The 22,664-nt window shown below is 37.6% G+C and overlaps 1 protein-coding gene across 1 annotated transcript in view; it reads right to left on the reverse strand.

The window, feature by feature from the left end:
* The window catches only part of LOC112044660 (SKI family transcriptional corepressor 2), a gene marked incomplete in the record, with an annotated part of 23,122 nt that extends 2,353 nt beyond the window's left edge, over positions 1 to 20,769 (reverse strand). The window contains 7 exon segments of the mRNA XM_052886458.1: positions 15,598 to 15,762; positions 16,522 to 16,648; positions 17,177 to 17,343; positions 17,901 to 18,155; positions 18,853 to 18,994; positions 19,753 to 19,978; positions 20,677 to 20,769. Coding sequence (XP_052742418.1) covers positions 15,598 to 15,762; positions 16,522 to 16,648; positions 17,177 to 17,343; positions 17,901 to 18,155; positions 18,853 to 18,994; positions 19,753 to 19,978; positions 20,677 to 20,769 — 1,175 coding nt within the window.
* Positions 20,770 to 22,664: the final 1,895 nt, after the last annotated feature.

A 22,664-nucleotide genomic window follows, 5' to 3' on the forward strand; every position in this document is an offset into this window, starting at 1 on the left:
CGGCTGATAATTATGATGATGATGAAACAGAAGCGTCAAGGTTATTCCATCGTTGAAATTAGGTTCTATCTTGTACATATGTTTTGGTTCTACTGTAGGTATACCTATAGATTAGATCGGTCAAATAATTTTATATTTCTTTTTTTATTTTTATAATAGATTTAGGTAAATAATTTAGTTAAATATCATTGTATTAGTTAGTAAATAATTGCAAATACTCATAGTGAGTTATTTAATACTTTTAAGTCATTCAGTCATAATATACCTACCCTCTGTAGTCGGGTAAAAAAGCAAAATTTATTATTCTAGTAAATCATGCAAAATAACGGTTTTAATACTAAAAATATATTTGAAAAATAGACAAAAACTGCAAAAAACGCCTTCGTGTTATAAGGTCGTGTGTAGTTCGATTACCGTCACGAGAGCGATCCGATTGCTATCAGATTTGACACGAAGCGTCGATTACCGTAATAACTCCGATGTTGACTATCGGCTATCACTTAACTAATAACTTTAAACCAAAGCAATCAGAGCTTCCCAAAATGTTATAGTTCTTTTTTTTTAAATTTTTTTTTGCTGACTTTTAAAGACGAACAGTATTTTCTTTTACCTCCAACTAAGTGAAAAGCCTAGCGCAGCAAAAATAATAGTAAATACGACAATAGTCAAAAGAATAGAAGAATAAATAGTAAAAAGAATAGAAGAATAGAAGAAAAGATAAGAAGAATAAATAGTAAAAAAAAATTAATTATAATACATTAATACTTCCAAAACTTTTCTGGCAGATAGTGCTACTCGTAGCAATAAGATTATCTTTGCACATACTTGTTTGCTATGTTTTCTTCTAATTTCCTTGTTATTGGTTTTCTTTTATGCAATACAGCATATTATATAAATAAATAAAAACACGACAAAGGTCCAACGGACCGGTATCGATCCTAACAAAATACGACAAATTGTCCAATCGATCTTATAAAAATGTGACAATAATTCAATTAATCGGGATTGATCCCAAAAAATACGATAATAGTCCAACGGGCTGGATCGATCCCACGATCACTCAAATTGAAAACCGAACACTTTAGGCTTATAACTTACATACGTAAAATATATCTTGTCAAAGTAATCAAAAAAATAATAACTATTTTTTCCTCTAACAAACTTTGAGAGCCGCTGGTTCGTGTTAAGCGCTACAATACTGACATAACAGACAAAGCTCGCAGTAATTATTGTTGTTTAATTTTAAAAGCCATCGAGTTACAGCGTAGACTTCATAAACCAACAGAAGTGACACGAAACCAATATACTAGGTATGTTTTACTCGACTTGCTTGCCTATTTATTGACTATTGACCATTATGTCAGAAAAAATAATGAATTTTTCAATAAAAACTTAATGTTTAATATTTTTTAAATAGCACAATATTTTTCTATTAGACTAACTTTACGTGTAAGACTGCATAGAATTATGTTTCATGCCAGTTGGTATACTATGGAAGTCTTATTTTTTGAGAAAACCGTCAGGTACGGTTTAAGTCAATTTAGTCTATAATTGTGTATATTATGTTTGTTTTGTATATATGTTGTATTTGTGTGTACGTATTACTTGGCTTACTACAAGTATAAAAATAAGGGGCTGTTTTTGTAATTGTACAATTGTAAGTACTTAATAACATTTAATAATCAAGATCTTATAGTTATTTAATTCAATGGGCGTTGTTTCGTCAATGTTTCCTTTGTGAAAATACCCTCATTTGGGGTAAAAACAATTTTTGATACTAACACAATTTGCTGGATGCAGGCGGCTTAGTATGATGTTTTGAAGTACCTAAAAAAGGCCTATATCCTGCAGTGGACGTCCATCGGCTGATATGATGATGATGATGATGATGACACAATTTGGGCCCATTATGGCACGCTACGCTACGAACACTGGTGCTACGTATTACTACGTGTGTAGTTCTACGCGTATCCAAGTCTGTAGCTGTCTCATAAAGTATTCAGCGCTCCGTGTAATTATTCAACAACATCGGCGTGTCGAGCGACTCGCAGACGACTCTTTATTCAATCAATAAACAAATCCGTATTAACTTCCGTTATGATTATTTATTGGACCATACACGCGAGCTATTCATAGTACTTAGACAATTTATTATTAAAAAAAAGTATGTGTCTCGGGGCTCTCGATAGAAGTGATAACCCTGCTGCCATATGCATGAGAGAAAGGGAATCTAGACAGAGTGGCGCCGTAACGCGTTACGTTACTGTTGGAAATATTGTCTATGCGTCTACATCTTTTTTATAATCATTTATGGAAACACTGATCTGTCATTCTATGTAAGCTTGTCATGTGTGTTTTTCCGGCTCTCTCTTTTTGGTCTTGCCAACCATGCGGTGCTAACCCATAACTTATATTGTTGTAAAGTTAAATTCAATAAAAGCAATTTTTTTTTTAGTGCAAATAGGCTCGCGTTTGACCATGATTTGACCTGATGGTAAGTGTAGATACAGTCTAAGATGGGACACGCTTGCCTAGAAGGTGCCTTTTCACTCTTGTTTTGAAGATACCCAAGTTATAAGATTCAGGAAACACAGACTTGGGAAGGGTATTCCAAACCTTAGCCGTTCGTATGAGAAAAAAAGACGCAAAGCGTTTTGTACGGGTACTAGGGACATCTACAACATTCTGATTTGATTGATTCTTGAATTGATATGTTTTATCATGCTCCACTCGCTGATGTTACCCTGGGACAGTTACGAAGCAGTTTACCCTTCCATAAGTTGTTATCACTTCAAAAATTTCCTATGTAGTGTATGGGCGGTACACTATACGGCTAAACTAATATTATAAAGAGGTAACATTTGATTAAACACAAAGATTGCCGCGCTCTTTGTATTTGTAAGGTTGTAAAATGTCAAAATCAATGAACAACCTTGTAACGTAATTAAATTAAAAATCATATACTTATGTATTCCTAGCTTACTTACATTCAATGTGACATTTTACATTATGAAATGCACAAATATCAAAGATATACCTATATCTCGTGCGCTGTAGCAAGGTGTGGGTGACAGTTCATTTTACTCTTGAAAGTTTGCCACGATTCACGATAGTAGTACGTATTATGAACGTCTTACGGCAATTGTCACCCGCACCAAGCGCTCGAATCATAGGTACGTAATTTTGTTTGAACGTCAATACAAAATTTCACGTCTTTGTGATCATAAATGGCTGCATCTTAAATATTATTAAATTGATATTATCATCTGTCTATGATGTCTCTTCGCAGTAGGCGAGAAATACACAGTACAATTATGAGGTGAAATGCAGCACTTACAACTACTACTTACAACACCTACTTGACCGGGTCTGTCTTTCGGTTCCGATTAGATATTCCCGTCATTGCAAGAAGCGTAAAACATTTCATATCCCTTTCGCTAGAATACATCTCGGAAACCAAGCCCCCGTTGCTCGTATATGCGCAAAATATAATGAACTATCTCGTTCTATACCTGGCATCGACATATTTTTCAAATCATATAATGTCTTTAAAAAAAACTCACCGATCATCTGTCGGTGAGTTCTTCCCCATAATCATTACGTTAAGTTATACCTGTTCTTTTGTTCCTTGTGTGATATTTGACTGTTTACATGTTTTTTTTAGTGAATGTTGTGTGCACTTGTCATAGATGTACGTATAAGTCAATGTGAGCTAGTTATATTATTTGTGTATGTCTCTAAATGTATATTGTAAGTGTACGTAAATAAATATCTATATCTATATCCCTAAATTAAAAAAAAGTATGGCATGACATATTATGCGTTTGTTTTTCACATTTACGCTCTGTCCCTTTACAGAAAAGATCATTATAGTTTGAATAGCAGAATTAATGTTCCGCACACGACGCAACCAATAAAAACAGGCCGAAATGTCATCGGAATGAGGCAGGCGCGAGTATAAATAAAAAACTAAATGCCACCTCGGCATTTGTAACCAAAGATACGGACGAAATAATTATGTTTTCGGGCAGAGTTTGTATTGTGACAATTCAATCTTAGCAGGTTAAATTCCTAGTAGTAGTTAAAATTAAAAGTAGCCGTGATAGCCCAGTGGATATGACCTCTGCCTCCGATTCCGGAGGGTGTGGGTTCGAATCCAGTCCGGGGCATGCGACTCCAACTTTTCAGTTGTGTGCATTTTAAAAAATTAAATATCACGTGTCTCAATCGGTGAAGGAAAACATCGTGAGGAAACCTACATACCAGAGAATTTTCTTAATTCTCTGCGTGTGTGAAGTCTGCCAATCCGCATTGGGCCAGCGTGGTGGACTATTGGCCTAACCCCTCTCATTCTGAGAGGAGACTCGAGCTCAGCAATGAGCCGAATATGGGTTGATGACGACGAGGTTAAATTCGATCTAAAGGTCGCCATTGACGGTCAATTAATCTCACGTTTCTGAAAAGCAAACGGCAGTACCCACGCGGCATACTAAGGCTTAGATGTTATTTTATAGTAATACTTGTCGGTAAGTAAGTGGAAAACCATTTATCAGTCAAAGCAACACTCGAAAAAGAACTCAAAAAACCCACTCCTAGTCCTCCTGTGTCTAGCAACTTAAGGCATTAGTGTTAAGACTCATGTGCCTGTAATTAGACTGTGACTATCCCCTTATGATTGAAACACAGCAATATTGCTTTGTTGCAGTACTTCCCCCAACGAGTTTTGTCACAAACAGTTATACTACTATTTCAATGTTATTTTTAGGGGAAAGAGGACTATGGCGTAAACAGCTTACTTCAAGATAAAATTGGCCACCGCAATTACATTATTATCTAGCAAGGCCACATTCTTTAAGCAAGTAACTTTCATAAAGACCTTGGCCTAACTAAAACTGTATTAAGTTATACTATAGAACGTGTATCCAAAGCTGATCAAGTAGGATGTTACCAATTTTGGCTAGGCAGGGAGAACAACACAAGCGGAGAAGGACAGTGTTAATTGATTTTAAAGGAATTCCTTAACCCTGCACCCTTTGGTCACAAGTCCAACAGGCTAATTCACCAACTTTGACATACTTTAGTGTTAGTTGACATATACGAAATTAAGATTCAAGACAAATGTCATTCGGTGCCTATTAACAACCCCTTGTGGTTATCATACAATAGATAAAATAAACATCAAATCAACCGAACAAATGTCATCAAATTTTGTCAGTTGCTTTGATGTTTATTTTAATACTAGCGGACGCTCGCGACTTCGTCCGCGTGGAGTTCAGTTTTTCACAAATCCCGCGGGAACTATGGATTTTTCCGGGATCAAAAGCCTATATGTTAATCTAGAGAAAAATCTATTTCCATTCCAAATTTCAGCCAAATTCGCTTCAGTAGCCGCAGCGTAAAAGAGGAACAAACATACTTACACACTTACACACTTTTACACTTATACACTTACACATAAAGTTTCGCCTTTATATTTATTAGTGTGTTGTTGTTAATAAAAACCAAATTAGTGAATAGGCCAGCAGGGCTCTTCTCGGAGTTTTTCTCTCTGCGTTCAATGAATGCTAATTCGTCTCTAATCGATAATCAAATCTACTTTTGCCCTTGGAATTTTTAATTAGACTTTAAACAATTGTATTAACTTGAGCAAATGTTTTTGTTTATGTAGTAGATAACCTTAAACGCAAGCGATTATCGGCGATTAAATAATTATTAACCTAGCAACCCCAACCCTTCCTTTGAAGGGATTAACTAAAGGGTGCTCTAAAGCGTTGATTACTACCGGTCTCCATCATTTCAGATCGACGCCTTTCATACGCTTCGGAATAATCTGTCATTATTTTTATATATTTCTATTGCATAGTTGATCCAGTTGTTAGCCTATGTGGCTTCAGATCACGAGGACCTGGGTTCGAATCCTGGTCGGTCTATGAAATACAGAGCTTTAATTTTCTTCTTGGAGTTGGGAACTTGGTGGTGTTACACCAGTGCCTAGCACGTTAAGTGTAAGTTAAGTAGTCCTGATAAAAATAAACTGATAATGAATTTTATATAAATATTTTTTAATTTGAATACTAATTAAAATTAAAAAAAATACGCGAGCCCCACCCGCAACCCGTAGTTAGTAATCTGGAAAGGCTCTAGTTTCTCAAAGTAAAATGATGTTAAAAAAAATTTTTTACTAACTCCTCAAAGTAAAATGATGTTGAAAATTTTCCTTATAAAGACTAATGTGAACAAAAAAATATTACGCAACGAAAAAGAATTAACTAAAATATAATATTGAATCAAGATAACATCGAACTGTCACTAATGTTCGGTGGAACAATAAATAACATTTTGGAAGCGATGAAATTACTGATAGCGTTTGGATTAAAATTGTTTATTAAAGTGTTTTGTTTACTAATGAAATAAAACATTAATATTGTGTATTTAATAGATTACAGACGTTAATATGTAACGTAAGTGGTAATCTTGTAAAGGTTATATATATGTATATCTTCTATACTTATAATAAAACTGGTCGAATTCTATACATTTATTCGCAATTTGAGACTGAGTACTGACAGACTTTGACATAAACCATTTGTAATACCAAACGTTACCGTGGCATAGAGTACTACTAGCGCCATCTAGAATACATTCTGTACATTGAAGATATTTTGAAAATTTTTGTTGGGGGGGCATTATATAATCGATACTGAAAATATTATTTTTCGTTTTTTTTTGTCCGTATGTCTGTCTGTCTGTCCGTCCGTGATTTTTTGTTATTCGGGCATCACGCTGAAACTACTGGATGAATTCAAATAAAACTTGGCACGGTTTAAGACCATAATACGGAGAAGGTCTTTAAGAAATAGGATACTTTTTATTGCGTACTTATACGTTTAAGTGAAATCTCAAATTGCGAAGAAATGTATAGAAATCGACCAGTTTTATTATAAGTATAGATATAGAAAAGTGTGTATAATTCAAGTACACTAACTTATTTAACACTCGTCGACAACCGTTTAGATTGTATAAATATAAAACTCTTTAAATATTTTAAAAGGTATCTACTAACAAAGTCGCATCAGTTAGATACAGAGGGTATAGACTATAGAACCATAGCAATTACCATAAAGTAGCCGCGGGCCGGTCATTGTTAAGCGGATTTGGATCTAGACCGCCGATGTGAGCTGACAAGCGTCATGCTAATCTCCTATTTGGTACGCTTTGTCTGATACTAAGTGATTAAACAATGTCATTTATTAATTGTTATATTAGTCAGTGCCTCCATTAAATATTAACTAAGCTTTGATTGTATGTTTGCGACTTTACTTAACATCATTATTTAATACTAGCGGACGCCCGCGACTTCGTCCGCCCTTTGACCTCCTTAATTCGGCCATATCTCAAAATCCGTTCTTAGCGGAGAAGTACTAACTATAATCTACATCACTGCCAAATTTCTTCTAAATACGTCAAGCGGTTTGCGAGATTTTGTGATGAATGAATGACCTTTCGCATTTATATATTAAGATTAAATTAATGGTATATTACGAAATGGTTACAGTAAGGTACCTACACCTTATAAAGCGAACGAATAATCTACTTACCAATTTTTTTTTTATTCTTTATAATTTACGTTTTGTAATTAATTGTGGGAGTGAATAATAATTCTTAATAGATGAACTTATTTAAAATTCAAAATGAAAGTTAATTAATAATTATACACACGATTTTTTTTAAAACTTACGGTGTACTATAAATATTGTTAATCTTAAATTGAAAAGATGTCCAATATTCCCCTTTCCACTCTTATTAATCGAATTGCTTATAAGTTACAGTAGGAGTAGATACGACAATGGTCCAACGTACGTTCAGACCCTTAATCGTCAAACTATTGAGTCTTCTTTGAACCCCGGACCTTCGAACTCAAGGCAAATAACACCAAAGGTCTTCAGCTTAAAGTTAGAACAACACTCGAATTAAGTTAAGCACTCTTGAAAGCGATTGTAATGTCTACGCGTGTACTGTTCAAATTAGGGCGCGCGCACAAACATGGGCGGGCGGCCGACGATTTACTAAATTAAAACAACCGGCCACCGCTTGAGTTTGTAAACATAATCGTTTTAATAGATTCTTCTTCGCGCCGACGCTTTGTGTGTGCCTTATTCATTAGTAGAGACTGGATTATAATTATGCATTTGCATATCTTGACTTCCAAATTATAGTCTCTATTTTATAGGCTTTTTGTATAGTGCCGGGAATATTGGGATAGAATCCAAGACTATAATCATCACAATTACATCTGCCATAGATGGTCTTTTGTAGGGATTTCCAAACACCATGGTCATGAGGCACCCTGATTGGGTTTGTTTAGGGCTCTTTTCGGGCCAAGGCAAGAACCCTTGTAACTTACATTTTAGGTTTTCAACTTTACTTATCTTATTAATTTATAAATTGGAAAGGTCACATAACACGAAATCTCGAAAACCAATTGACGTACAAAGATAAAATTTGGCAGGGAGGTAGATAGGTTAGAAGACGTTCGCTAAGAACGAATTTTGCATGAGGACTAGTTTAAAGAGATTTAAGGGCGTCATCATAACATAACCTAACATTTCAAAAATGCTTGTAAGCCTAATTTTAATTTCTGATTAGATCACGCAATGAAAGATCAAACATAGAAAGTAAGTTAATTCTTAGAAAAAGATATTATCAATTCTGCATAACCCGACCTAAGATTCGAACCCATGCTCACGTAATCCAAAGCCTATAGAACCAACAAAGCAGGAGGAGGATTGTTTAGATTGTTTAAAATATACCCATATACAATTCCCAACTGGTCCAATACAAACTCCCCCAATCAGGAAGACGTATCGCGTAATCCTCGACAACATTAGAGACAAACGCAATACTGGAGCACGTTAGCAGTAGACTCACGTAGCTAATCGAGTAATCGGCGCGATACGGTACGGGTGTGCGATACAATTGTACCACTTGATGTTTTATTATACACGTACCCAACTTTTCGAAATGATTGCGGAAGAACGAGAGTTTTTACGACCCGATAAATATAATAATAACTGGCAAATTAATACTAGCTTTTCCGAGGCACTTAACTGTAACTCTATCGACATATCTACTTGATTTTGTTTATGATTATGATGTGTTATTTTGTCCACCAAGGACTCAAATCTTGAGGTTGTCGAGCAGGGCTACGTTGGTTTCGGTTATTATAAAAGGCACAAAAACTCACGCAGTAACTAAATTTTTATGCAGCGCAAAAACCACCCTACTCATATTCCCACAATGTTAATGTTTTATTAAATACATTGTGTAAAAATAATAATAATAATTGGAAATAGTCCAACTGATGTTAAGTGACAAACCATGGCCAAGAATCATCGATAAGTGTCCACTTCGAAGGTCATGCAAGGAACACGATTTCCTCGAACAAGCTCTATCATAAAGTGCTCTAATGCAAACCAAATAAAAACCCATGTTTATATGTTGTAGCATTAGCAAATGCTGTGTAAATCATAATACGACAAAATCAAAAATTAGGTGATACCTGTAAGGCTAGTTTTAAGTTTTGATGATAATAAATAAACAAATAAATAAATAAAAACGATCCCAATTTCAAACTGGTTTCCAATTTAGTAAGTATTTATATAGGATTGTTTTTAGACCATGTAATTTCATTTATTGTATATTTTCCAAGTTTGTAATAAATTTATTTCCCTTGTTTCTAATACACAAAAAAAAACCATTTTTAAGACTAGACGACAGTAATGTGCTCGTTTATACCGGCACGTGACCGTGAGAACTGAGATACAAATACCTACCGTACCTCAGACCGCAGTGATTTATACCGACATCAAGTGGTACAATTGAATCGTCTAACAAAGTATCCATTATCTACGTGCTCAGGGTGTTAACCAACCCCTGCGAACTTGTCTCTTTTTTGTTGTTCTTTTTGGAATCGTTTCGGTGTTTTTGCAACTGTAATGTGCGTAGGGGCTTATGTGAAATCAATAAAATAAAATATTTTTTTATTTGATGTGTTCACATAATAAAAAAAACAAACGTCACACATCTTCTTGACATGTGCATAAAGAAAGTTTTTCATAATTTGTATTTCGAAATTTAACACTTACAACAATTACGTAAATTAATATTATAATAATTAATAATTACCAACAAAAAAATACTCCATCTTATATTTTTAGTTTTTGTGTACAGATTTAAATACTTTAATATTTAAAAACTTATGACGTCATTTTTCTTGAATAATATTGAAAATTCTCAGATACGCAGGTTTTCTCACGACGTATTTCCTTCACCGTTTGGTACAAGTGATATTTAATTTTGATATTCGTTAAGAATCTATACTAATATTATAAAGCGGAAGAGAACGCGTTAATCTCAGGAACTACTGGTACGATTTGAAAAATTATTTTAGTATTAGATAGCCCATTTATCGAAGAAGGCTATAGGCTATATATTATCCTCGTATTCCTATGGAAACGGGAACCACGCGGGTGAAGCCATGCGGCGTCAGCTAGTGTAACAATATTTTTAATAGACCACACAAAACTACCTCAACCTTAATTTCGCCCATAGACGACATAAACATCTCTAAGATGCAATTTAATACCGCGGTCTGTATTGAAGCAATCGCATTATGGGGACATTGAAGCCAAACGGAGCTCGAATTGGATCCAATTTAAAAAGTTGGACGGGAATTTTTCCAATCACATCCCCGACGTAATCCGCGATTAGACTCTCCTTTTTAAGTTACTTAGTGGTTCCAGAGATTTGGAATACTTAGACAAGTAATGACTGTCTCGTTGGCCCAGTACCTTACGAATACTGGGCGGCTATTCTGTTTAGTACAACTCGAAAGTTCGAGTTTCTAATTCATATCTATCACTCTCTGTTTAACACGATACTATAGAAAGAGAAAGAGAAAAAATCTCGGACTTGCGAATTGTACAAAACATCGTCTCAAAATAACTCTCCTTGTTCGGGTTATAAGATATTGATTTTTCTTACTTCGAATATTTTCAGCATAACATCATCATCATCATATCAGCCGATGGACGTCCATTGCACCAACACTGCATGCATGCTCTATTCAGCATGTAAATAGCATAATTATAGGAGGTATGGGTATTGGTGTTGTTACACCCTTGTGCCTTGTTTAGCTCTTTAAGTTGTCTGCTTCTTCTAAGGCAATCCGCTATTAGTTATTTAATGACTGAGACGAATATCTTCACAGTACATGTGTCTGGTCCACCGTGTGGTAGAAAGAAAACTGTGAGCAGAGCCGGGACTTGTGACCCGGGGTGTCTCCATAATCCTCTAAGGAGATCCTTTATGAAATTTGACAAGTTAACACTCCCCTTATCTGTTTGTGTCGTTGTCTATGTCCATCTTTTTGTCAGAACCTACTAGAGCAGCTTTGTAAACCTGTTCTAAAATTAAGTAGAATTTGCTGCAGTTTTCTTGATACCAAAATCTTTAACCAAGTTTAGAAGTAGATTTACTACTCGTATTTTACTCAGAAAATCATTATCAAGTTTTGCAAATTACCGTATCCTTTCTTTATTGATAACCCATGAAAGAAACATCGTCCAACGCTCAACTAGTTAATAAAAATTCATCCATGTTTTAATTATTATAAATAACTTCGAAAATTGCATTAGAAAAGGTAAAACTGTTCCAACCTTTGCGTTCAATAATAATGAATTCATTGATTAATTCAAATTCAGTTCCGAACATTTGCCATTTAAGTTTCCAACTGTCACATCCCGAGGGACGCCATTTTGTAGAAAATGGCGGCCGCGATCACATTGCACGTCGTAAACTGTGTAATTACTGGCGTAGCCGAATTCAAATGGACTTCATTTCGGTTTTAAATAAGAGAAAATGTTTAATTTAGCACTGATCGGATTCCGTGCACCAATTAATTGGGGATTTTCGTTTTGCGCCGCTAAAATTTGAGCATTTTTTTGTATACACTTAAGTATTGAGCGTTGAATAAGCCTCGCTTTTGAATTCGTTTCATTCGATTCGTATGTTTATGAGTAATTTATTTGTATCTGACAATGAAATCCGTAATGAAATTGTATCATACTTGCGATTTTAAACTAGGTTGTACTCATATGCCGGACCGGATTCTAATCTACGTCCTCCGAATCATATTCACTGGACTATCAAGTCTATATTATTGTATATATATATTAATATAATGCCGTGATAGCCTAGTGGACACGACCTCTGTCTTCGATTCGGAGGGTATAGATTTGAATCCGGGGCGCGCACCTCCAACCTCCTTCCTCCGTCATTAACAGTGTTAATGATTGAATAAATGATATATAATAAAAAATGTAAATTACACACTCGTAATTAAAGGAATATAAGACTGTCGAAAGGATTTGAGGTCAGGTTGAAAAAAGTGTGGCACTTTATAAACGTGATCCTTGCATGCCCTATTTCCAATGCCAACTAGGAAATGTTTCGTCGTCATCAACCCATATTCGGCTCACTGCTGAGCTCGAGTCTCCTCTCAGAATGAGAGGGATAAGGCCTATAGTCCACCACGCTGGCCCAATGCGGATTGGCAGACTTAACACACGCAGAGAATTAAGATAATTCTCTGGTATGCAGGTTTCCTCACGATGTTTTCCTTCACCGATTGAGACACGTGATATTTAATTTCTTAAAATGCACACAACTGAAAAGTTGGAGGTGCATGCCCCGGACCGGATTCGAACCCACACCCTCCGGAATCGGAGGCAGAGGTCATATCCACAGGGCTATCACGGCTCCTTAATGTTTGAATACATTTTTAATTCAAGCAAAGTTCAACATAACTGTCACTCCATTGTTCAATTTTCATCGTTTTCAAGAAGAAAAAGTGAAAAGTGAAACGTCAGCTGGCATACGACAATCCCGGAAAGTGTTTCAACATTTTTTTATAGTAAAAGTCCCAATGTATTGTATTTACCTATCTATTTATAGCATTTGGTTTCTTCTTAGAGCCATTTCTCTCGTTTATTTATTAAAATTTTAATAAGGTTGATAAATATTAACAAAAAGCACAATTAAACAATTATTAAAAAAAACTGATACATATTAAGTAGCCGATGCCCTGCGGCTTCATTCGCATTGTTTCCTTAAGAATACGGGAATAAAAAATAATAAATGACACTCATAAATAACGTGGCTTTCTAGTGGTAAAAGAATTTTCAAAATCGGTTTTGCCGATCCTGAGATACCTAATCTTCCCCTACAATACCAAAAACTGACAGGTACTCTAAAATATTAGTAGGTATAAAAAAATAATATAGATATTGTCAATAAGTATGGATGATTATGGTACTTATTTTATTTTTTTGGAACAGATGATTGGACTAAATTTTTTTAAGCAACAGTAATTTTCAAGGCCGACCTTTATCGACCTTCTTAAACATTCAGCTAACATCAAGTTAGCAAGTTAGCATACCCCAAGCAGGTCGCAAAGATACACAGCTATCCGCTATCATTAATAACAAATCCGTCGCATTGTCCGTCCTTGGAGCGTGTAATTAACTGGCACGGGCAACTCCCGGCGGGACGCGCATATGCCGTCGCGTCATATGCGCTTATTCAATTAACTATGGCCTGAGGACGAATCGCTACCTACTGTTTAGTGAATATTTATTATACGACTAAGGGACGGTGTCACCACCTTCTATTAGTAGCTGATATGTTAATCCCAAGTTATTACCTGCCTACTTTACTTGGCTGTATTTTTATTACCACGCCGAGTTGTTCTTAATAGCTTTAAGTTCCTGAGAATCAGTGTCGTGCGGATATCTACCTATCTTTCTGTACATAAAATCTGTAGAGAGGTCAATTCTGTACATGAAATATATTTTCAAAATAACTATCATGGTGTGATTAGTGATCGATACTGATGCTAAAAATGCAATCAGTAAAATTTGTGTATGTCTGTCTGTATGTTCGTTATAAAAACAAAAACTACCCGACGGATTTTAACAAAACTTGGTAAAATTATTTTTCATTTCTCATACTCGGAAAGTAGTGTTGTTTTGATCTGAGTATTGGGTGGAAAATGCTGCTTCCCTACACAGGGAGGGAATAACTCATACAAATTACTTCCCACCTAAGGGCCGGAATGAACTTTAAAAATAGAACTGCTGTCATTAGCTGTGAAGAGTTTTATGTTTTTTTTTTTAATTTGTCTCCAACTAAATTCGGGGACAGGCAAAGATCATTGACCATACAGCCTGTTCAGACGTCAATGAAGTTCTAGAGGAAAACTTTTATGTAAAAAGTAAAGTAATTATAAAAAAATGCTACGGCCATGTAAGTTTCTAAATTTTGCGCAAACTTCTTAATCGGAATAAACCGCAACAATAACGTGTTGAGTTCCCTAAATAAAATTTGAAAAGTCGACATAAATTGGAGGGATACTAATCTGTTACATAACAGTGACGGAGTTTAAAAACAATAGATAATGATTAAAAAATATAATGACAATTAATTTTAAATATTTTATATTATATATATAGTATTTAATATTGAAAAAAATCTAAACTGAATTTTGTCTAAAGTCATTTTCGAACGACTATTTGCTGTCTCATTTCTTCTTGCGCTTTCTCTTTTTCTCTCTCCCCAAGATGGTGGATTAAACAAGACGTTTTTAAGGTGCATAGTGCTATCTATCTAAAGGTTTATTTAAAAAACCATACAAATGTAAACTAGTAATTTTATATTGCAATAAGCAAATAGGTATTCCACCAAAGGAAAAGTGAATTCTATACCATTAGTGGTTCTTCGAGTAGGATGTAACGAGATTTTTACGTAAGTCATTCTCCTTAGAGAGCCTAGCGGGGAGTAGTCACAACGTCGGTAAAGCAGTCGGCCAATTTGACGACTGCTTTACCTACCGACGTTCCAAGAGCGGGCCAAATAAATAGACAATAATTATAATTTCCTCGTAATCGAAATGAAATTTCCTCATATATTCGAAATGAAAAGTAGAGTGTTTAACACGGGTAAAAGAATCAATTCCTACTCGCTACGCTCGTGCGTCTAAATACCTCGGGAATTGATTCTTTCCACCCTCGGTTAACAATCTACTATTTCATACTCCTAGGCAGGTTATAGTATACTTTTCATCACGCTACGATCAATAGGAGCAGATAAGTGAAGGGAAATGTTGGGAAAACAAAAGAAGTACTCAATTTTTACTGCGATACTACTGTAAGGGCTGGATTAAAGAGATCTAAGGGCGGTGAAGTCGCGGGCGTACGTAATTAAAGCAGATTATTAGTAAACTAGACTAGTAATCTGCTTTAATTCAGACAATGATACCATTCTTGTAAGAGTTTTATCCGGGAGGGCGACTATCATCACACCATCAGACGATTTTAATACCAAAATGTTTCCGAGACGCAACGAACGTCTCCTATCTAGGTTTCGTTAGGAATTCGGACAAAGTAACACCGCAATCGTTGAGAGAGTGCATTCCAAACAGATATTTATGCTTTCTTTCTGAGAATCTAGTTATGACAGTTAAATACAAGACTCACCACGTCTTTTGTCTGGTCTTCCTCCGTGGTCTCAATGTCCACACTCTCGTCACTGTCTCGGTCACTCTTGGAGGAACGCGCAGGCGATGAGGGCACCGAGGACCGGACCGGAGACTGCAGTGGCGACCGGAGCGGTGACCGGGTGTGTCTTGGTGAGGTAGTCGGTGACCTGGGACAAATACTTTACTATCAAGGACCAGGTTTTTGCTAGTTGTTTATTTAAAAAAATACGCACGTTTTTTAATATCACAAACAGTATATCCTATTTTACATATTATATGCCTGTCTTTCACACCAAATAGAAATGGTTTACAGCTCAGCATTTAGCCGTTTAATGAAAAAAGCAATCCCCAGTGCTGATTTTCAGCTGCTATTTTTTCAATTTAGGCGGTTATCACAGCAAAGCCAAACTAATTTCCTTTTTGTCATTCTGTTTTTTGTTGCAGCAACAAAAATTACACTGAGAGTGCCACAATAGAACACTTTACGAGTTATCTATATTAACACCACAATAGCGTTTTAAGGTTTCTTAAAATCACATGTGATGTGTGAGTCATATCCTTCCGAGTGGGTCGGGTGGAGGCATTGGCTCCTTACCCGGGTGAGACGTGGAGAATTTTCTTTCCCGGTTTCTTCTAACCCCTTTTAGGGTCGAGGCCTTGAGATTCGGTGCGGTTGTCCAGGAGGTCAGTCCATGTGCCCCTGACGGCGGGGTGGTGTCAGATCCGGTTGTTTGTCCCGCGCAGACTGCGAAGTGATCGCTGTCCGTATAGTAAATGTAAAGCACCCTTAATTCCACTTCATCGTCTACCGCAGCGTTGTGTGGGTGTTGTGTGTATAAGGCTTTACTGTACCTGGTGTATATGGCTTTACTGTACCTGGTGTATGTGGCTTTACTGTACCTGGTGGGATAATGGCTTTACTATACCTGGTGGGCGACCGCTGCGGCGAGACGACGGGTGACAGTTGCGGCGAGTCCAGTCGGTGTGAACGCACCGGGCGGAACGCACGCGGCTCCTCTATCGCACCCACGCTGCTGAGCGCCGTCAGTGCACCTGCAGTCACAATACCCTGAGCAATGCGAATGATGCGTTATTATTTGCGTTCAAGCTCGTGTAATTCGCACTACCAGACGCAATCCAAAATGTAGTTCACTCATAAAATGTCATCTTAATATTGGCTCCACCGATTTGGGTTTTGTTGGGAAAATGGAAAATCAAAAAAGATAAGGTATTTTGGCTGCGAAATCCACTGATATCTTGCGTTCTATATCGCGGATATTACCAGGGGACCATAGAGTGGGCGTAAGCCAGGATATAGCGTATAAGCTTCTCACAAGGCACGATTTAAGAATGAAGTACACACTAGGGACTTGCCACCAGTTTTTTAGCCTCTGCGTCCATCTGCCTGTGGGGGACATAATTTCGAATTTGTATCCTTGAGTGGCGCGGATATTACCAGGGGACCATAGAGTGGCGAGGGTATAATAGTAGCTCGCCACATGCAGTCAGCATGCTTTTACAATGCTGTGTGCTCCCAGAGAGTCCTCGTCCCCTAGTCCCCTTCTGTAGCATGGAACTTACCAGGAGACCATAGAGTGGGCTTGAGCCAGGGTATGGCGTAGGGCAGTGGCAGCCGCGCCCCCCACACGTAGTCCGCCAGCCTCGGCACTGGAGTGTGCGCGCTGGGGGGGCTCGCAGCCGGTCTCTTGGCCTCCGAGTCCACCTCTGGCCTGCGAATTGGTACCCTTCTGTGGCACGGTTACAAACCGAACTTGGCGACATTGTATATACATAAATACGCTATACACAGGGTGTTCTGTAAATAGCATGACATACTACAGACCTACTTAAAAAAACAATGATCACAGACGATAATGATGATGATACAGAGCACATAGGATATTGTTGCTATTATATTCAAACAGCGTCATCCAGCTCAGATAGAAAAATATCGACGCACGTTTCATCCCGAAACCGGAGCATCTTCAGGAGTTGGACTCTACAACGTTCAGTTGCGAAGTCATACAACAAGTCAACATACGATGCTATTTTTCGCTTTTGAGTGTTGCTTAACATTATGTCTTTTTGAAGTAGGCTGATTAGTATTTTTTTAGTTTTATTAAATTCTAAAGTTTACCTACTTAATAGATTAACTGTGGAAGGTCTTTCAAAAGTTTTTAATTTTAAAATGCAAACTTGGGTCATCTTTTCCCAGTAGAACCTACCTTTCGAAAATTGTCAAACTTGATGTTTCAAAAGTGCTTAAAGCCTACTTAACAAAATTTTTGATTTTGGGATTCCTCACCTAGCTGCAGACAACATTCTCTTCCGAGTCCCACCGTTGAACATCGCCTTGACGTCTTCCCACGCGTGGACAACCTCCACGGGTGGGCTACCACTGAGCTTCATGTGTCTCCTCCAAGAGTTGAAGTTGGCTGCGTCGGGTTGTATGTACTTATCACCCGGACCCACTCGGTGCGAATGGAATATGAATTTGTTGGGTGAAAAGAATAACCCACAGTATGCGCATTTAATGCATTTCGCTCTTGATGAGTTATACCTAGAAATAATAATCTTGTTAATATTATGCTTGTATAAATTACCATAAAAATTTGCCATGCATCAAAATTTGACTACCTCTCTTTCAATAGGTATTGGTAAGTATTCACTAGAGTAGGGGTAGAACTAATAAAGAACTAATAAATAACAGAAGAGGGTATATCTTTAATGCAGGATCTTAGACCATACTGTTAGTTGACGCTAATTTGAAATAATAAAGCAACTAGCAAAAGGGATTACTAATGCCAGTGTGAATGAAAACGTTGGAAGGATAAGGACAAAGTAAAGAGTTTATTCACAGTAAAGGCCAAGTCAAGAGTACCCTAAAAGTTGTATGAAAGGACTGATGAGTATAGAAGAGGCAAGAATCGTAGCAAGTCAAAGGACGTGTTCTTACCCCTAAATGACGATAATATCATCATCATCGTCGTCATATCAACTGATGGACGTCCACTGCAGGACATAGGCCTTTTGTAGGGACGATACTAAGTCGTCTGCATCCAGCGACTCCCTGTGACTCACTTGATGTCCTCAGTCCACCTGGTAAAAGATCGACCAATTCTGTCCAGTGCGGGGTCGCCATTCTAGCTTGGGACCCCAATGCCCATCGGCATCGGACATGGTGATATGTATATACTTACTACTTATATTTTCTTTCTATGTATGTGTTTCTTTTTTTTCTGTTATTTGTTGATTACCTGGCTGGTAGGAAAGCACCTCTGCAACCCCAAGCGCACTCGTGGTGTACAGCGAAGGCGAAGTCGTCGGGCAGCCGTGGGGGAGCGTTATCCCCCAAGAACGACTTGCACAGCCGCTCCGCCTCGCGACGGGTTATCATTCCTGTTTGAGACAAATAAGTAAAACTACCGCTAATTTACGTTTTACTCGGTAAGGAAGTATCGCCAAAAAAAACGATTTTTAAACTCCAGATAGTCCCAGTGGCGCCGGCAAAAATACGAGGTAGTAGTAACCGAAATGAAAATTCGAAAAGAGCACCTCAAAATCTATGTAAGTTTAGGCATTTTCAAAACTCATCGAAAACATTCCAGGGCCTGTAGCCATGTGACACGACGGTTCTCTTTCTACAAACGTTAACGCTTCGAAAATATATGGGAATGAAATTCGTTATCGACAGTTCACATGATCAAGCTATGATGGGATCTATCATTCCTATACATTTTACGCGTAGTTAGACAGTTAGTCCTGTCACCCCTATATCAAGACGTCGTTCCAGGTTACTTTCATTGTCATTTGATAGTCCTAAAACCTATCCACCATATAACCATATCTCCTCTTGCCTCGCCTTGTGGTAGGCCGTTAGTATAGACTGATAATGATTATGAACATACGACATCTCCTAGAAGACACAGTCATAGCACCAGCCCGCCATGAGATACCCAGCCATGTGATGCCCAGCGTCACTCGCCGGTTGTGTATCTCGTTGTAGGAGAACTACTTGAGTAGGTAGTGTGTTTTGTGCAGCTTTTTGGAGATCTGAGCGAGGCACAGCCATAGGCTCGATGACTAGAGACACTATCAGTATGCTATATGTATTGGGCTGTTAAAGCAGGCTGGTAATAATGAATTTATGAATATACCACATCTCCTCGAAGACACAGGCATAGCACCAGCCCGCCGCAATATCTCTAGCTGCACCGGCGTGCACTGCACACATGTGATGCCCAGCGCCACTCGCCGGTTGTGTATCTCGTTGTAGGAAAACTGCTTGAGCAGCGTGTTGGAGATCTGAGCGAGGCACAGCCGCTCCATGCCCTCGATGACTAGAGACACTATCGGTACGCCGTATAGGAGGACTGTTCCCACCTGTATGTAAAGAAACCAAACAAAGAAAAAAACGTTGCGTGAAAATCGATGTAACTCCTATATCTATCACCGCCTTATAGTAGATACTACTACTATATACTATATACTAGCAGATACTACTACTATATACTATATACTAGCAGATGCCCGCGACTTCGTCGGCGTGAAAATCGATGTACAATTTCAACACCCCTTCGCCCCTTCTATTTATATTTTCGCATGTTTTATGCCAGGCCAGTGAAACACTGAGCGCGCGGCTTCTTTTTCTGTTATTGAGTAGAATGCCTAGCCGAAGCCACGGACGAAGGCCTTACACAAACCCCAGGCTGACGGCCGATGGAAACATGAGCGCGCGGCCTGAGGCCGCGCGTTTAACTGCTTGGGCAAAATGCCCAGCCGTAGCCACTGCCTTGTCCGAACTAATCTCAGGTACCGCTAAATCAATTAGGTTTTTGAGCAATGTAATAAACTACTTTTTATTCCGGAAAAATATTTCCCGCGGGATTTGCGAAAATCTGATTTTCTCGCGGAGGAAATCGCAGTACAATAGATATAAAAGGGAGTAGTTGTATTTAAGGATTATCTCTTTTCTATTCTAAACCGAAAGAAGTTACGCCCTTGTGTTACGATGTCGATCGACCCCATAACACAGCGAACGTGTTAAGGGGCATATTTAACTTCGGTTTTAATCAAATTACCTGGTTTGGTTTGCTACTCATTTCCAGTGTCTTGTGGTCAGATCTGGACTTGATGGACTCGCGTGGTGACAGGGCCAAGTTCGTCGCCTCCATCCTGAACAAAATAATAAAACATTTTTTTTATATTTTAACAATTTTTTAAAGTTTGCACACTTATGATCATTTATACTACAAAACATTATATATAATCAAACGAACTTCTCAAGTGAAGTTCGATCGATATAATATGAGTGGCTTCATTTGAAGATATAAATAATACTATTAACAGTAGTAGTACTTTAGCCTACAAGGCAACACTCGCAAGTTTTAAAAAATACGTATAAATTTTTAAGTTTGCACACTTAACAATTTATGATCATTTATACTACAAAAAATTATTGCACAAAATCACCAACGCGTCAAAACAACGTGACGTCTTATTCATACTATCACTATCATAACTTTATACAAATACCTCCTTTTTACTATAAAGCTGAAGAGTTTGTTTGTTTGTTTGGTTGAACGCGCTAATCTCGGAAACTATACTGGTCCAATTTAAAAGATTCTTTCAGTGTTAGATAGCTTATTTATCGTGGAAGGCTATAGGCTATATATTATCTCCATATTCCTACGGGAACGGGAACCACGTGGGTGAACCACGCGCGACGTCAGCTAGTAAAATATTAATTATGATTGCTAATACAGCCCGCCAAATTTCAAGTTTATTACATCAAGCGGTTTCAAGCATCAAATTCGAGATTTCGTGGCGAGTTGAGTGATCTTTCGCTTAAAAAACAAAATTATTAGATTTAGGATTTACTTAGTTAATTACAATCACGCACGGCAGTGCGGAGACAAGTTCAAATATGGTTTAACCATAACAATTAAAACAAATAGCCGCATTTATTATCCGCACAAACCAATTCGCGCGCACAAAATAAGTCATTGTGTTAACCGAATACATTTTGCCGGACAATAAACTGCAGGCGAGAAAACTGGTGAATTATAACAAAAGCTATGGCCTCGTATACAAATAACGTGTGAATTTAGTGTATCGAATATCAATTGGGCATATTAAGGGCGCAGGGCGATAATGTATGGAGCGACGCCCCGCAGGGGTCGGCCTTTGCCTTTTCTCCGCGTTTGTAAACAATTTATTTTATTGTATGGATTAGAAATGACGTTCGATGCTATTTCTATTCGATAAATGTAGAAATGAAGATTTTGATCAACAGATTTTCTTTGTATGTATGCTTATTGATAAAGACATTGTTAATATTGTTAAACATACCTAATGATTATTTAGTTACTTTAAGCAATAATATTCGAAACAAAAACTCGACAGAAGTGATACTTAAAACCTGCGTGAGAGAAAGGAAAGCCAGACAGAGTGGCGCCGTAACGCGTTACGTAAGAAGTTATCATTTCAAAAAGTGACATATTGTGCTATCAAGACCTTACATGTATTTTTTCAACAGTTCAACATAAACTCAATAAAATATTAACGATGTAATTTAGATTAGCAGAAGACATTATTAAATGTGATCCTCCAAAGCGCCCCCTATTCAGAGAGACATCGTTTAAAAGTTAACAAAACATCAGTCAGTTAGTAATAAATCACCTCTTGATATTTTATGGTCGCCCCTAACTTAAAAATAAACAGAGGGACGGACTCTACATTTTAAGAGGCCATTCACACTGGCGTTGTTCATAGTTTTTTTTTTAAATTTTCAAGTTAGCCCTTGACTACAGTCTCACCTGATGTTAAGTCATAATGTAGTCTAAGATGGAAGTAGGCTAACTTATTAGGTGGAGGACGAAAATCCACACCCGTTTTGGTGTCTACAAGACATGGAACGCTAAATCGCTTGACGGTACATCTTTGCTGGTAGGATGGTAACCAGTCTCGGCCGAAGCCTCCCACCAGCCACACCGGGACCAATTAAGAAAACCTCAATCGGCTCAGCCGGGGATCGATCCCAGGACCTCCGTCTTGTAAATCCACCGCG

The sequence above is a fragment of the Bicyclus anynana genome, chromosome 17 (genome assembly GCF_947172395.1).
Source record: "Bicyclus anynana chromosome 17, ilBicAnyn1.1, whole genome shotgun sequence".
In the NCBI taxonomy this organism is placed as follows: domain Eukaryota; kingdom Metazoa; phylum Arthropoda; class Insecta; order Lepidoptera; family Nymphalidae; genus Bicyclus; species Bicyclus anynana.